This window comes from Leucopleurus acutus (assembly GCF_964270905.1).
Source record: "Leucopleurus acutus genome assembly, chromosome: 19".
NCBI lineage: Eukaryota > Metazoa > Chordata > Mammalia > Artiodactyla > Delphinidae > Leucopleurus > Leucopleurus acutus.
In genome coordinates this window covers 58,558,408-58,573,559 of record NC_139161.1, presented here as the reverse complement: position 1 = coordinate 58,573,559, position 15,152 = coordinate 58,558,408, and the positions used below count along the sequence as shown (strand labels likewise).

The following is a 15,152-nucleotide window of genomic DNA, read 5'->3' as shown; positions in this document are numbered from 1 at the left end:
CTGCTATGAGGAAACAAAAACAATGAAAAGAACACTAACTGACTTATTCCTGGTGCCTGTTAGAAGGAGAGAAAGCCAGAAATCTAGACCGCATGGAGAGAAATCCTTTGTGTCTTTTAAGTGTCAGTTTCTGTGACATGGTGAATAAAAAAGACATCCCCACTATCCTTTTTTTAGGTCATGGTCAAACACAGGTTTATCCTTAAAATAGTTGTTTCTGTGAGATAAGTTTTACCCTTTGACTGTAAACTGTTTCACCTCACCACCTTATTTTTTTCGCTTCTGAATTTTTTCTTTTTCATGGAATTAATAGGATTTTAGCCTTAGATAAACCCCGACATTGAGAATTTAAAGATTACCTTGGTCCGTTCCCTGCATTTGACAGGTAAGAGACTCAAGCCCTGAAGAGCTTAAGCAATTTACAAAGGCCACACTGATTTTGAGTAGCTCTGGGACCAGGATAGGATTTTTCCTGATTCTTTCTACCCGGTTGCCTTCTGGTGACGAGGCTGGCGATCGCTCTGATAGCAGCTTCATAATGAAGTGGTCACGGTTTGTATAGGACTTCAAGTTGTCATAATGACTTCCAGGAAGAGGAAATGGTGACCAGAGACCACGGGTTGTCCAGCGTCAGAGGAATAAGGGAAGCAGAGGGGGTGCCCGCGCTGAGTTCTCCACATTTGTTTGCCACATAGTGTGAAATAGGAATGACTTGGTTATAAGCACAGGGCTGTGTGTGTGATGTTTTTTCAATTGTGGTAAGATACCTGTAACATCAGATTTACCATCTGAACCATTTTTCAGTGCATCAGGTGAACTTTTGGTCTTAGTATTGGTAATCTCTGTTCCTCCAGCTCTAAAATTCCCTTTGTGTAGAGAAACCGTTCGTTTCATTGACAAGATAAATACTGACGCTGAGACCACAGCGGCGATTGCCCGGAAGTAAACAGTTCATCCTCAGCCACCCGCCTTTCCCCCCCGCAGGCCCCTGTCCACCCAGGTGATTCTGTTTACTTGGCTCAGAAAGGACTGCACGGTGACAATTGCCTGTTTTCTGGCCAGCCTTGCAGCATCACGTCCCCAGAAGCTGCAGGACTGGGGTTAATACACTGTTTTTGTTGTTCCCTTTAGTGACGTAAACTCTGTTTTTCTCTGCTCTTCCCAGCTAATTAGCCTCACTCCCAGCTTGAGCACCCATAATTGATGCTATCAGCTATACAAGTATTGTTTTCTCCACGACTGTGGCGTCAGAGGAGGGACGCTGGGCTCGGCCTGGTCACCAGCTGTGTGTGGCATCAAGCAAGTGACCAGTTTCCTGCTCCCAGATCCTCTGCACATACAAACTAGACAGTCTTGGGAATTTTCTCCCATTCTGCACTTTTGTGATCCTTTAGGGAATATCCTCTGGAGGGTTAGGCTGTTTCATTAGCTCTTTTGCCACAGACTAATAGGACAGCAGAGAGGAGCCTCAGAAGAAATACCGTGACTGATTTTTGGCAAGCCAGGCCCTGTGGTTGGCATGGCTTCCTGTCCTGGGAAATGGGTGTCACTCCTGTTCCCAGCATTTTGACCTGATAATCTCACTAGAGGTCTTCCTGCTGGCGCCCTCCCTCAGATGCGCGTTCGTTAGAACATGCTGCTTCACCGGGGGTCGGGCTGGCTGCATGGGCCTGGCCACCTGCGCACCTGCCAGAGGCTCTTAGAAGCAGGATGTCTGTTCAGTGCCCTGCTGGTACCATCTTGAAATTCGGAGTAGTTTTTGAACGAGGGGCTAACTTGGCATCAGTCCCTATGAATTACAGAGCCAGTCCTGCCTGGAGAATCCTTTCTAGAAAACACCACGTCCCTGTTTGCATTTTCATCACTCAGTCCAAAAAGTGTATCTGTGTATCTCCATCTGTATCTGTTGTGTAGTTTTTTAAATAATTTTACTGGAGTGTAGTTGATTTAAAATGTTGTGTTGGTTTCAGGTGCACAGCACAATGAGTCAGTGTCTGTTGTGCATTTGTACGTGACACTGATGTGAGGATTGTACTGGAGAGTGTGGTGACCCGTCGGGTCTCTCCTCCTCACACGGGCGATTCTGTTGTCCCCACAGATCTTCTGAAGGGAAGGGCCGAGGACCTGAGACCAGACCCTTATCTCCGCAAGAGCCCCTCGCTCGAGTCCCTGAGCAGACCTCCTTCTCTGGGCTTCGGGGGCTCCAGACTGCTGGGCGCTCCCACCGGGGGCTGGAAGCCACAAAGCAAACTCAGGTATCCATCAGAGCCTGTTATGTCTCCTGCCTTTGCAGTGTCACACCAGCAATTCTGACTGCTGACGAGGTTCCGGCCGAACTGCCTTCCTTTTGTCCTTTCACACTCCTAAATACCACTTCTCCATCTGTGTCAACCCTTCCCTGAGGTTGCAGCTCACCACCCGGTATCCGGGACACCCCCTTTTCTGCCTTTGGTGTCTGACACCCATTTGGTGTTTAATTTACCGTTGCATAGTGTGTGTGCCATGGTCCCCGTTTGGGCTATAATTTAGTGGACAGTAAATACTTCATCTTAACACTTTAATCTCTTTCTCAGCCCCTTGTATTGTGCTACACTGAGCCTTTCAGTAAATATTTACGAATAGGCAGGTAGATGAATACACAAAATGGGCTACTTTAGAAGTAATGGCTTTTTAACATACGTTAGAACTACCATTATGAGTATTATAAAAGGATTTTATATAAGTCTGAATACCTCAGGCCAGCTATTGTCATATCTTTGGGTGTGGCCTATATTTGGACCCAAATAGATGAGGTCATATCTTTCAGAGGTTTAATTTAAAGCCCCAGATATTACATTTCTGTCATGTTTATGTGCAAGAGATTTAAATAATCAAAACAGGCTTTAAGTACCAGAATTAGTGCTATTCTGAAATTTCTCTCTTCTTTATGCCAGAAATGTATATAAACAGGCTATGTGTATGTTAATATGCTATTTATATTATACATTCATCATGAAAGGTTAGATTAGTGAAGTTAATCTGTTGTTTCATTTTTATATTCATGTTATTGAGACAAAACAATAATAGAAATTATTTACTTTGGAAATTCCCGTAGTATTATAATCATATCTAGTTAACTTTATAATTTTAAAGAAAACTGGTAAATGTTTTATTTGTTTATGCAGAAACTCTTTTCCAAGCCTTCCCTCAGTCTTCTCTGATTTGTCAGGCCTAGAAACTTGGCTGACAAATTCGTTGAGTTAAGTGATGAATTAAGACCAGGCATAGTAAAAACAGGCAAAATCCCCATAACTTCATCGTTAACGGTGATTCTGACCACAGAAACTCATGGACTCCAATTTACAAATATGCTGGGTACACGGGAGAGAAATCACCTGAGGTCCAGAAGTGTCTCGTTACGCTTTTAAAAGTCATTGTAATTAAATAGTGGATGGATACAAAAGAAGAATAATAAAACATGTCTAAGGCATGAAGAATTAACAGTACAATGGAGATGCACCTGGGTACTTACCTTCTAGTTTAAGGAAAAGAAAATCATTACTTTTGAAATTTCCTATCAGCTGCTTCATTGGTATCACCTCTCTGCCCTCATTCTGAACTTGCCTTGCTTTTCGTTATACTATCACCATGTATGTTTGTACCTCTAGCAGTATAAACTATATTATTTAAATTATGTGTTTAACATTTTGTATACATGGAAACATCTTGTGTTTATTTCCGTTTTTTTAAATTCAAAATTTTTCCTGTGATTCACTCACGTTATTGCATACATCTGTAACTCTTTAGTTTTTACTGGTATATAGTATCCCCTGGTATGAATATACCACAGTTTATCCATTTCCTGATGAGGTACATTTGCTTGTTTCCAATTTTTTGCTATTATAAAAAGTGCTGCTATGAACATTCTTGTATATATGCCCTGATGCTATATACATTGGGGAGGAAATCCTATTACTCTTTTCTAAAAAATTGAGGTATAGTTGATTTACAATATTATATATGTTTCAGGTGTACAGCAGAGTGATTCACACTTTTTTTTTTTTTTTTTGCGGTTACGCGGGCCTCTCCCTGTTGTGGCCTCTCCCGTTGCGCAGCACAGGCTCCGGAAGCGCAGGCCCAGCGGCTATGGCCCACGGGCCCAGCCGCTCCGCGGCATGTGGGATCCTCCCAGACCGGGGCACGAACCCGCGTCCCCTGCATCGGCAGGCGGACTCTCAAGCACTGCGCCCCCAGGGAAGCCTGATTCACACTTTTTAAAGGTTATACTCCATTTATGGTTGTTATAAAATATTGGCCATATTCCCTGTGCTGTACGATATATGCTCGTAGATTATCTATTTTACACGTGGTAGTTTGTACCTCTTAATCCCCCCACCCTCATATCGGCCCCCCTCCACTGGTAAACACTAGTTTGTTCTCTATATTTGTGCGTCTGTTTTGTTCTATTCACCAGTTTGTTCTATTTTTAGGTCCCACATATAAATCCTATCATAGAGTATTTGTCTGTTGCTCTTAAATTGTTGCTACAGGTGCCGCTCCGGACGTGCACCACCTCCTGTTCTCCCTCTACTCCTAGCGGTGTAGGGAAATAGAATACTGTTCCACATGCTATAGGAATGTAGTTCTCATTTCATGATATTCGTCATGGAAGACACTGTGTGGTCTTTAGCCCCTCTTTAGTATTTGGATAATTTTACGTCACATACGAAGTATAGGTGTCTATAGAAAACTGAGGCTGGGGCATCCAAACTCTTGCTCTTGGAATGATATGGTATTAATTAGTGAAATCACTTCCTTTGGCTAAGCAGGTGCTCAGAATTGAGTTCCTGCACCATAAACTGAGGAGTATGAGTGGCACCTTCAGAGTATCAGGTCCCCCCCGCCATTTTGAGTCACTATTACCGATTTCGTTTTTCATCTCCATTCCCATCACTTCCCCGTAAGTAGCCAATCTGGTGTTTTTAAAATGCCCTTCCAATCTACCTTTTATTTGTTACATGGAAATAGGTGTAGCCTTGAAGCATGCAGAGTGTTTTTCTATAGGTGTCTTTAATTAAAGTGATACTGTACATAAGTATTGATACATAAATAAAAGGCTAGAAGGATGGAGCAGCAGATAGATTAGAAAGAAAAAAAAAAACCCTCCTCAGACTTCTGAACGCCAAGAAGCACAATTTACTTTCTCTTTCATACCATGAGACTTGATAAAAATGTATTGTTGATGGGACCAATTGGGTGGTTTCTTTAGAGTCTCACTGGATAGACCTCGACTTCTGCTTTTCTAATCTAGTTAGTTGTTTCCTACGTATTTGTGGGTTTTAAAAGTTAGCATCTTCTCTGTACTGTGTGCTCTCCTCTCTAACTAGCGTGGAAAGAAGAGACCCCCTGGCTGCCTTGGCCCGGGAATACGGTGGCTCCAAGCGCAACGCTCTCCTGAGGTGGTGCCAGAAGAAGACGGAGGGCTACGCGGTAAGGGGCGGCGGCGGCCAGCGCCCAGCGGCTCGGGGGGGCGGGCGGGGTCCTGTGTCCTGCGTGTGTACTGGCCGGGCTGGGCCACTGTGCCTGTCACTGTCGGCTTCTGTTCTCACAGGCGGGGTTGCCAGGGAGGGAGATGTCTGTGCGGCCCCAAGGGCCCCGTCGGAGAGGCGGGCGGGACTGAAGGCCCGTCTGTACTCCCAGCAGACGTGACCTCAACGCAGGCCTGCGTCTCTTACGGGAGGGGGCCCTTTCCTTTGCTCAGAGGAGGTATAAACCCCCAAGCAGGGCGCCCGACAGGCTGCTCAGCCCGAGCAGACAGCTTTCGCTAAATCATCTTCCCAAAGAGGGAGCCGTTTCCTAATTCACATAAAGTCCCCACATGGTGGACCTTCAACTTCTTCTGTTACTTTAGGAGTTGCTTGCATTTAGTAGAAGAGTTTCGGTTTGCTGGGACAGTTTTTGTTTTCTGTGAAGTTTAAACAAGGAAGTAATACCTGATATAAGTTTGTTTTTTTTATTATGAAATTTCATGTACAAAGACAAAAGCGCGGCAAGCGTGAATCATAGTTTCATGAATTATTGTCAAGTGAAAACCCACGGAGTCGCACCCAGAAGCGGCACTGCCGTCCTCCAAACCCTTTGTGTGATTTTCCTGTCATAGCCCCTCACGACTCCCACAGGTACCTTTGTCCTCAATTCGGTTCCTGATGGCTTTCTCCAAAAGTGTGCATCCCTAAATGCCACGTCCGTTTTGCCCACATTTGAACTTTATATAAATGGAAGTTAAAAACTGTAGTATTTCCACCTGTCTTTTTAAGTTAAGTTACTGAGATTTATCCATGTTGCTGCCTATAACTGTAAGTCTGTTCATTTTCTTCAACCCATCAGTAACCTGTTGTATGATCCCAGCATTATTCATTTATCCCTTCTGCTGTTGATGGGCAGGTGAGTTCCTTCCATTCTGGGGCTGTCATAAATCCTGCTGGTATGTTCTTGTACTCCTCTTGGAACACACACGTGCTCATTCCTTCTGGATCTATACCTAGAAATGGAACGGCTGGGCCACAGGATGTGCGTGTGTTCAAGTGTGGTAGCAGATTCCCGAAGCAGTTGGACGGTTTACCTCCCACTAACGATTTATGACATTTCTGTTTTCTCTACCTTCTCCCCAGCACTTGCTGTTGTCAGTCTTTTTGCTCCTGGTCATTTGGACGCATGTGACGTGGGGTCTCACTGTGGTTGTGACTTGGCGTTTCCCTGCTGGAGGGTGAGGTTGAGCTCCTTTTCATGTGCTCACTGGACATCTGTCTGGGCTGTCTTGGGACACCTGCTCAGGCCTTTTGCCCATTTTTAGAAGCAGACTGTCTTTCTTTCCTTATTGCTTCCAGGAGTTCTTTATATATTCTGCATACAAGTCCTTTGTCAGATAGACAGATATCCTCTCCCAGGGTGGTTGCATTTTCACTCTATTGTTGAACAAAGTTCTTCATTTCAGTTAAGTATAATTTATCAGTCTCTGATGATTAGTGCATTTTGTTTCTGTTTAAGGAACCTTTGACTATTCCACAGTCATGAAAACATCTTCTTACGTTTTCTTCTGGAAGTTGGATTGTTTTACCTTCCCGTTAAAGAGACGCCCTCTTTCAAACGGCCAACTTCTCCACTCTCCTTATTCAGACCCAGCCTCCCGTGCCTTTACCCCGTTTTTCTAAAAATTCTGAAGCCGCCGGCACCACGACTCTCCTTCCCCAACCTCCGGCTTTTAAGGGTGGCAAGAAAACAAGGCCTTGGCTGAGAGCCAGCCCAGACGGCAAGGCAGCAGCTGGGATGTCTGTGTAGCAGCAGCAAGTCAAGCGTCTCAAGGTCAGACTCTGCCCAAGGAGAGAAGTGTCCCGAATATGTGACATCACCTTCTTTTCATTTTCTGTTAAAAAAGCAAAAGAAAAGGTCAGGGTAATGACCAATAATAGAGGCTCCCAAGGTCAAAGGAGTCAGAGAGGAGAGCTGGTTACAGGAGGTTTCAGGGTGAAGGAAGTAGACCTGGTAACAGAAAAGTGAAAATGGGAAGGAGTAATCAACCAGGCGCGAGGCCCAGCCATGGCCCAGCCCGTGGTCGAAGGCACTGTCATTTCCCCGATTCACAGAAGAGGGCTGAGGGACGTGCTAGAACAGGTACGAAAAGACAATTAAAATTTTCAGAAGGAATCAGCCCTTGAACGTGGAACGTCATTATGATTAGGTCACAGGGAGGGATTAGACGAGACATTTCCAGTCGTGTGAGTGAGAATGACATTTCCTGCTGTAGTGCTTTGTTTTGCTTTGTTTTTTGTGAACATTCTGAACTAGTTTTCAAAGCATCTCGCATTGGATGAAACCCAAACTGATTTTGCCTGCAGAGTATCTTCCATTCATTGTTAAGTCTCCGTTAACTTGGAGAGAAATACAAATCATGTGTGTCTGATTTATTTACTCTTCACAAAATATTCTCTGTCTAGACCTGTTTGTTTAAGACAGGCCTTTAAAGCTTGTTCTCTCCGACTTGGGAAGCCAAAAGTAAATTGTAGAAAACTCAGACAGTTTAAAAACCATCTTTTTAAAAACCGGTAGCCATGTAATTTTGAGTGAAAATGATTTCTTTTTACCCCACCAAAGTGTAGTGTGATGGGTTAGATCAGAACTCTCCTTCTGGGACTTCCTGATGGCGCAGTGGTTAAGAATCTGCCTGCCAATTCAGGGGACACGGGTTCAAGCCCTGGTCTGGGAAGATCCCGCATGCCGCAGAGCAACTAAGCCCGTGCGCCACAACTACCGAGCCTGCGCTCTAGAGCCCGCGTGCCACAACTGCTGAAGCCCGTGTGCCACAACTGCTGAAGCCTGCGTGCCACAACTACTGAAGCTCATGTGCCTAGAGCCCGTGCTCTGCAACAAGAGCAGCCACCGCAACGAAGAGTAGCCCCTGCTTGCCACAACTAGAGAAAGCCCGCGCCCAACAATGAAGACCCAAAGCAGCCAAAAAAAAAAAAAAAAAAAAAAAGGGAACTCTCCTTATATTAATTCAGTGAATTTGTATTGAGGTGCCAGTTGGGAGCCGTGTAATATTTAAGTGCTGGAAATGGAACAGGCACAATCTCTGCTCCCGAGGAACTTACCTTCTCATGGGGAACGACAGTTAATTAAAATAGAAAAGGAAAATATGGACTGTATCAGCCAGTGGAATGTGCTAGGGAGAAAAATAAAGCCAGGAAGGAGGACTGGGAATGTCGGTCCTGTGGATGCCATTTTAACACAGAGGTCAGAGAGGTGATATTTGGGGGATGGCTCAGCTCACCTGGAGAAGGTGAGGACTCGTGTTTTCATCAGTGTTTGTCTCACACCAAGTACTAGGCTCAGAGGTCATGGCCTTAGTGGTGCATCAGTTGGAGTTGAAGTAATGCGAGGTGGTTGCTTCGTTTGGTGGCGGCGAAGGTTAGAACGGCCAGCCAGACCCTCGGCTGGCCCCCGGCCCAGCTTTCTGGTGTCTTGGGGTTGCCCCAGGATGGAGGGTGGGCAGTAGAGCCTGAGCAGACCTGCACTGTGGGGTGGGGCCCACACTCATTATAGGAGACCCTTCCAGACGGTCTGCTCAACTCAGATTTCCTTGGATCCTCTTGGGAAAAAGTCAGACTTCCGGGGAAGGCCCTGCAGCTGCCCTCAGTCTTGGGCTTGGCACTGGTTATGCCTTTAACTGTATCCCACCCAACCCACAGAACCCCTGCTACTCCCTTTCTTCATCTGCTTTTAGTTCCCTCTTTGGGGTTATGACAGAGAGATTTCCATCTCTAAAGAACCAGGAAGCGTTCTGCAGAGGCGGAAAACCACGATGGTGGTGGGTGGGGTGAGCAGAATTCTAAGAATGATGCCCAGTGACCCTCGCCCTGTGGAGTTTCCCACTGTATATGTGACAAAAGGGAGATTACCTGGGTGGACCTAACACATGAACCCATAAAAGCAGGGAGTTTTCTCTGAAGCATAAGGACCCATACCGTCGGTGGGTGTGAAGGTGGAGGGGACGCGTGAGGGGAGCTGACAGCCAGCGAGGAGACCAGGACTTTCCAGCATGGAGGCCTTGCAGCGCCGAGGTCCTGCCAACACCCAGGAAACGCCGTGGGGGCACCCGGCAGTTCTGAAGTGGACCGGCTGGTGCTGCAGGTCCTTTGTCCCTTCTGTCCCTGTCCTGATGCCCTCGGACCTCAGCTGGGCTAAGGGTGCTTGGCTTGCTTGGCCTTCTGCCGCCCTTAGCTGAGGGACCTTGACCTGTAACCATGACGAATGCGTGGAATTCAGCCCCCATCTCGGCAAGGTCTTGGGACCTCCCAGGAAGCAGGACAGAGGCGCAGCCACCCCGCCCTCTGCAGGTGGCCCCTTGGCTGCGTTCCCAGGGCCCTGCCATGCCCTGGACTGCGGCCACACTGGCAATTCCATCAAGGTCATGTGGCAAATTTAAGAGGGCGAGTTCTGGCAACACCCTGAGTCAACTGGGAAGCGGATTCTGCCTCAGAGCCTCCAGGGCAGGGCCTGGCCCGGCTGACACCTTGACGTCTGAAGCAAAGAACCCAGCAGAGCTTGCCGGCACTTCTGACCCACTAAACACAAGCTAACAGTAACTGGGTGTCGTTTCAGCTGCTGCAGCAACAGAATGCTGGCAGCGTGGAGCTACTGGGATCTGGACGCAGCAGAGAGAGCCCCAGGTTCTGCCTTCGGGTCAGGTTATTTACTTTTCCTACGTGATCAACCAGGGACAGACGCTTCTTCTTCAGGCCATTAGTGTACCATTCATTGAACGGTCAGCTCATGCTTAAAAGGCCCAAGCTCCCCATGACTTTCAGGGAAGGATTTTTAAATACAAAAAGAGGGAAAGGGTTGCAGGGTGTGTAATCAGCTCGAGCACATCCTTCTGATTGGCTGGAGGTGAGGTAACAGGGTGGTGTTTCAGGAATCTTAGTCATCAACCTTCTGGTTCCAACCAGTCTGGGGTCTGCATGCTGTGGTCAGCCTGTAGTCACCATCCGTCACGTGGGTGGGGGTCTTAGTTCCTGCAGAACAACTCAGAGATACGCGTCAGGTTGTTCTGTGTATCTCTTGGGAGGAACCTGGACTCTGTTTTCATGCGGAACTATTGTTTCTTGACCGCTTGTCCTTTCTTTCCACATTCCTTCCTTACCTAATTAGTAACTGCTTAAATCTGCTCTTTGGAGCTCAGGAAAAGCCTAGGAGACTAAAGCCTTTTTTCTACAAAAAAGAGACAGGGGACACGGGGGCTTTTGTACACGGGAAGGCCCCACAGGATCCTGCGCTGTTTCAGTCCCCCTCTTTTCTTTGATATACTCCTCCATCCTGAGGGGAACGGGGCAGGACATGGAAGGGAATAAGGTTTTTAGATAGAGACGTTTATCATAAACTCCGCAGGGGAATTCGATTTTAGGGGGATCCAGTTTCAGAGGGAGTGTGTGGGTACAGGGTTTCTTTTGTAGGTGATGAAAATGTTCTGGAATTACATAGTGGTGGTAGTTGTGCAACCATGTGCAAACACTCAGAAGCTACTGAATTGTACATTTTATAAGGGTAAACTTTATGGTATGTGAATTATATCTCAGTAAAGCTATTATTTACTTTTAGGAAAGGCAGTTAGAAGAGCTTCTGTAGAGAGATCAAGGAGATGGCGGGTGAGATGTAGGTGGGGGCAGGGTAGGAAACCAGTACTTAAATTATAAATCTTATCAAACTATAACTTTAAAAAACATATCCATGTATTACTTTGTATATTAAAAAATAATTGAGGGACTTCCCTGGTGGTGCAGTGGTTAAGAATCTGCCTGCCAATGCAGGGGACATGGGTTCGAGCCCTGGTCCAGGAAGATCCCACATGCCACGGAGCAACTAAGCCCGTGTGCCACAACTACTGAGCCCATGTGCCACAACTACTGAAGCCCGTGTGCCTAGAGCCTGTGCTCTGCAGCAAGAGAAGCCACCGCAATGAGAAGCCCACGCACTGCAACGAAGAGTAGCCCCCGCTCGCCGCAACTAGAGAAAGCCCTCACGCAGCAATGAAGACCCAACACAGCCAAAGATAAATAAATAAAATTTTTTTAAGATATTGAAAAGTAAAATGGAGATACGCAAGGTTTTGGTCCTCTAGTTTTTATTTGGGAGGTGGGATTCACACTTGTTCACTTTAGTATCATGATTCATAATCCAGATATATTCTTTTTATCTATCGTTGTGTTATGACATACAGTTTGGGGGTGAAGTCTGAGGGAAAAGGCCATAAAAGTGTGTTACAGTCAACAATTAAACCAGATCCTTTCTGACAAAAACTTTAAAGTGGAAGAGCAGAACACCTAAGGAATTATAGTACAAAGAATGGGCTTGAAAATCAAACATAAACCTAAAAGGTTGATCGCACATTTTTCAGAAAAATGGGCTTCTCCAAGTGGTATACCTAAAATGTCCTTAACCCTGAATGGCACATACTACAACTCAGAATTTTCTCATTTTGGCCTGGCTCGTCTTATCTTTTCACATTTTATATCATCAAAGCTTTTGCCATTTGAAATAGCATAGGTCTGATCCTGTTACACTAAGTAACATTTAAGTCTTGACTCAGATCAGTGTTCAGCCAACCATGGCCCCGGGGGCCAAATGTGGCCCACCACGTGTTTTTCATGAATAAAATTTTATTGGCACACGGTCACATCCATTCATTTACATGTTGCCTATGGCTGCTTCTGTACTGCAAGAGTGGAGTCGGGTAGTTGCAAAAGAGCCCTTGCCGGGAGAAGTTGGCTGACCCCTCCCTTAGATGAAGATGCATACAAGTATCCCCCATCATTCAAGTCATATTTGGCTTTTGCATTTCAGATATCAGATAGCAAGAAGCCAGTGTTCAGATGTCAAGAGATGTCAAGAGACTTACTTGAAAATGTATCTGAATCTGTTCAGTTTCTGATTTTGTATTGCACGAGTTGAGCTAGCAAGGAGGTAGCTGTGCTGTCACGAAGGCCCAGACATCTTTGAGCCTGTTTTTAACCTCTCAGCTAGCAGCTACGCATTCTCCTCTGTTAGAGAAAAAAGCAGTCTTTGTGTTGTCCAAAACAAACCTTATTTTGCATCTGGAAAGAACACCCACGTCGTTGTCCCCGGCGCTGTGTTTTTCTGTCTCTGCTTCCCGGACAAGCACCAGCAAGCACCTAACCAATAGCGAGCAGCCTGTGCTCCGTCGGGCCACTTGGGGCTCTGTTGGTTGTTTTCTTTTTTGAGACAGGTCTCTTGAGAGCTGCGAGCACGATTCAGAGAATGTAAAATGCTTTGCTTTGTTTATCGTCATTAAAGTGGCTCTTTTCCTGCATTATAAAGATAGATTCCCAGTAGTAAACCAATGTCCTTATTGGCCTGTACTCTGTGGAGGCCCCTTTTCACCTGCTGTCTCTGCTTCTGCAGCTGTTTGTGAAACACGGTGATTTGTGAAGACATTTTTCTTTTACATTAAAAAAAACTTAACTATAGTCGATTTACAATATTGTGTTAGTTTCAGGTGTACAGCTTCAGATTCTTTGCCATTATAGGTTGTTACAGGATATTGAATATAGTTCACGTGCTTGCCATACAGTAAATCATTGTTTATCTATTTTATATACAGTAGTGTGCATCTATGAATCCCACACTCCTAATTTATCACCCCCCCTTCCCCTTTGGTAACCATAAATTTGTTTTCTTTGTGAGTCTGTTTCTGTTTTGTAATTTCATTTGTATCATTTTTTTAGATTCCATGTATAAGTGATATCATATGATACTTGTCTTTCTCTGTCTGACTCCACTTAGTATGATAATCTCTAGGTTCATCTGTGTTGCCGCAAGTGGCCTTATTTCCTTCTCTTTATGGCTGAGTAACATTCCATTGTATTTATGTACCATGTCTTCTTTATCCATTCGTCTGTTGATGGACACTTAGGTTGCTTCCATGTCTTGGCTATTGTGAATAGTGTTGCTATGAACATTGGGGTGCATGTATCTTTTCTAATTAAGAGTTTTTGTCTTTTCTGGATATATGCCTAGGAGTGGGATTGCTGGATCATGTGATAACTCTACTTTTAGTTTTCTGAGGAACCTCCAGACTGTTCTCCATAGTGGCTGCACCAATTTACGTTCCCACCAACAGTGCAAGAGGGTTCCCTTTTCTCCACACCCTCTCCAGCGTTTGTTGTTTGCAGATTTTTTGATGATGGTCATTGTGACCGGTGTGAGGTGATACCTCATTGTGGTTTTGGTCTGCATTTCTCTAATGATTATCGATGCTGAGCATCTTTTCATGGGCCTGTTGTCCGTCTGTATGTTGTGGAGACATTTTAAATGGCACCAGGCATTGCCTTACAGCGTGAGGCAACAGTAGAGCTTGTCTGGAGGATAAAGATGAAGTTGTGGTAGACGTGCAGTCGACCCGTAACTCCTGCAGGTTGTATCTCGCGAGCCGGTGTGCTCAGGAGTCCCCCTTTCCTGCTCGCATTTGTGTATGCACACCCAGAGGGATGAAATTTTGAGCAATAAAAAGGTTTTTCTGAACAACAATATCAAATGAAGGTTGTAGATTGTGAGGTTGTATGCGCAGCAGATGGGGAGGGTCTTCCCCCACCTTCACCTACACGATCGCAAAGCAGCCCCGTGACGTCCTCTCCACTGCCGATGGGTCCGGGGAGGCACCCGATCTAAGCCAGGGGGTTCGGAACTACAGCCGAGAGAGACGTGACTCCGATACAGCACCAGACACTGTGCAGCTGTGTTTTCATCGCTGTGCAGGAAAGAGCGGGCGTGGCGGGCCTGAGGAGGCTGTGCCCACGAGGCTGCCAGCCAGGGGGCCCGGGCCTGGCGTCTGGGGACTTGGATTTTGGGAGGGTTCCCACCGTTCCCAGAGCTGATAAGAGAGGCTCACTGTGCCTGAACAGTTGGTACAAACACTGTGGTTTATGCTGAACCTCTGCTTTCCCTCTGGGAGTTTGGAGTTTGGGTTCATACTAGGTAAAGGGCGTCTGCATGATCAACCCCCAGAAGAGAACGTTGGTGCCGAGTCCCCGGAGAGCTTCCCGTGTTCTCACGGCTTGTCGCCACGTGACTCCGCCTGGAGAGGACGCGTGGAAGCCTGCGCGCCTGGACTTGAGTCCACGGGGCTCTTCCCTTTGCTGATCTTGCTTTGAGTCCTTTCTCTGTGATAAGTCTGTGCACAGATTTATCACCGTGAGTGTGACTCTGGGCTGAGTCCTGGGCACCCTCCGAGTGGTCACTGAACCTGAGGTGGAGGTGGTCTCGGAGACCCTGACGTGGCTAACTGACCAGGAAAAGAGTGGAGGACAGAGAATGGTTCAAATACACGGGGAGATGGCCAGATGATACGACAGAATGAGACACCTTGAGTGTCCTGGTTCCAGCATCTCAAGGCTCAGCAGCATCCTTTTTGGCTACTGTTGGCTTCTGTGAGACACTAACATCTTTAGGACAGATTTCCCCTTTTCTTAAAACAGTTCCAGTTGGGTTCTGTTGCTTAACAGTTTAGCTCATACAAAAGGATCATAACTGATCTTCTCTTTACTTCTGTGTTTTCTGAATATTTTACGCTAAGCATTTGTTCCTTTTATTATTAGAAAAAA

At 46.0% G+C, this 15,152-nt stretch overlaps 1 protein-coding gene across 7 annotated transcripts in view; it reads left to right on the top strand.

Moving 5' to 3' along the window:
• The window catches only part of SPECC1 (sperm antigen with calponin homology and coiled-coil domains 1), a gene marked incomplete at both ends in the record, with an annotated part of 176,713 nt that overhangs the window by 122,282 nt on the left and 39,279 nt on the right, over positions 1-15,152 (top strand). For 5 of the 7 annotated variants that reach the window (XM_082861467.1, XM_082861466.1, XM_082861465.1 and 2 more), the window contains 2 exons: positions 2,099-2,255; positions 5,367-5,469. In XM_082861467.1, coding sequence (XP_082717593.1) covers positions 2,099-2,255; positions 5,367-5,469 — 260 coding nt within the window. Of the gene's footprint in view, positions 1-2,068; positions 2,256-5,366; positions 5,470-15,152 lie in introns of all 7 variants that reach the window. The other 2 variants (XM_082861464.1, XM_082861463.1) reach the window with 2 other exon arrangements.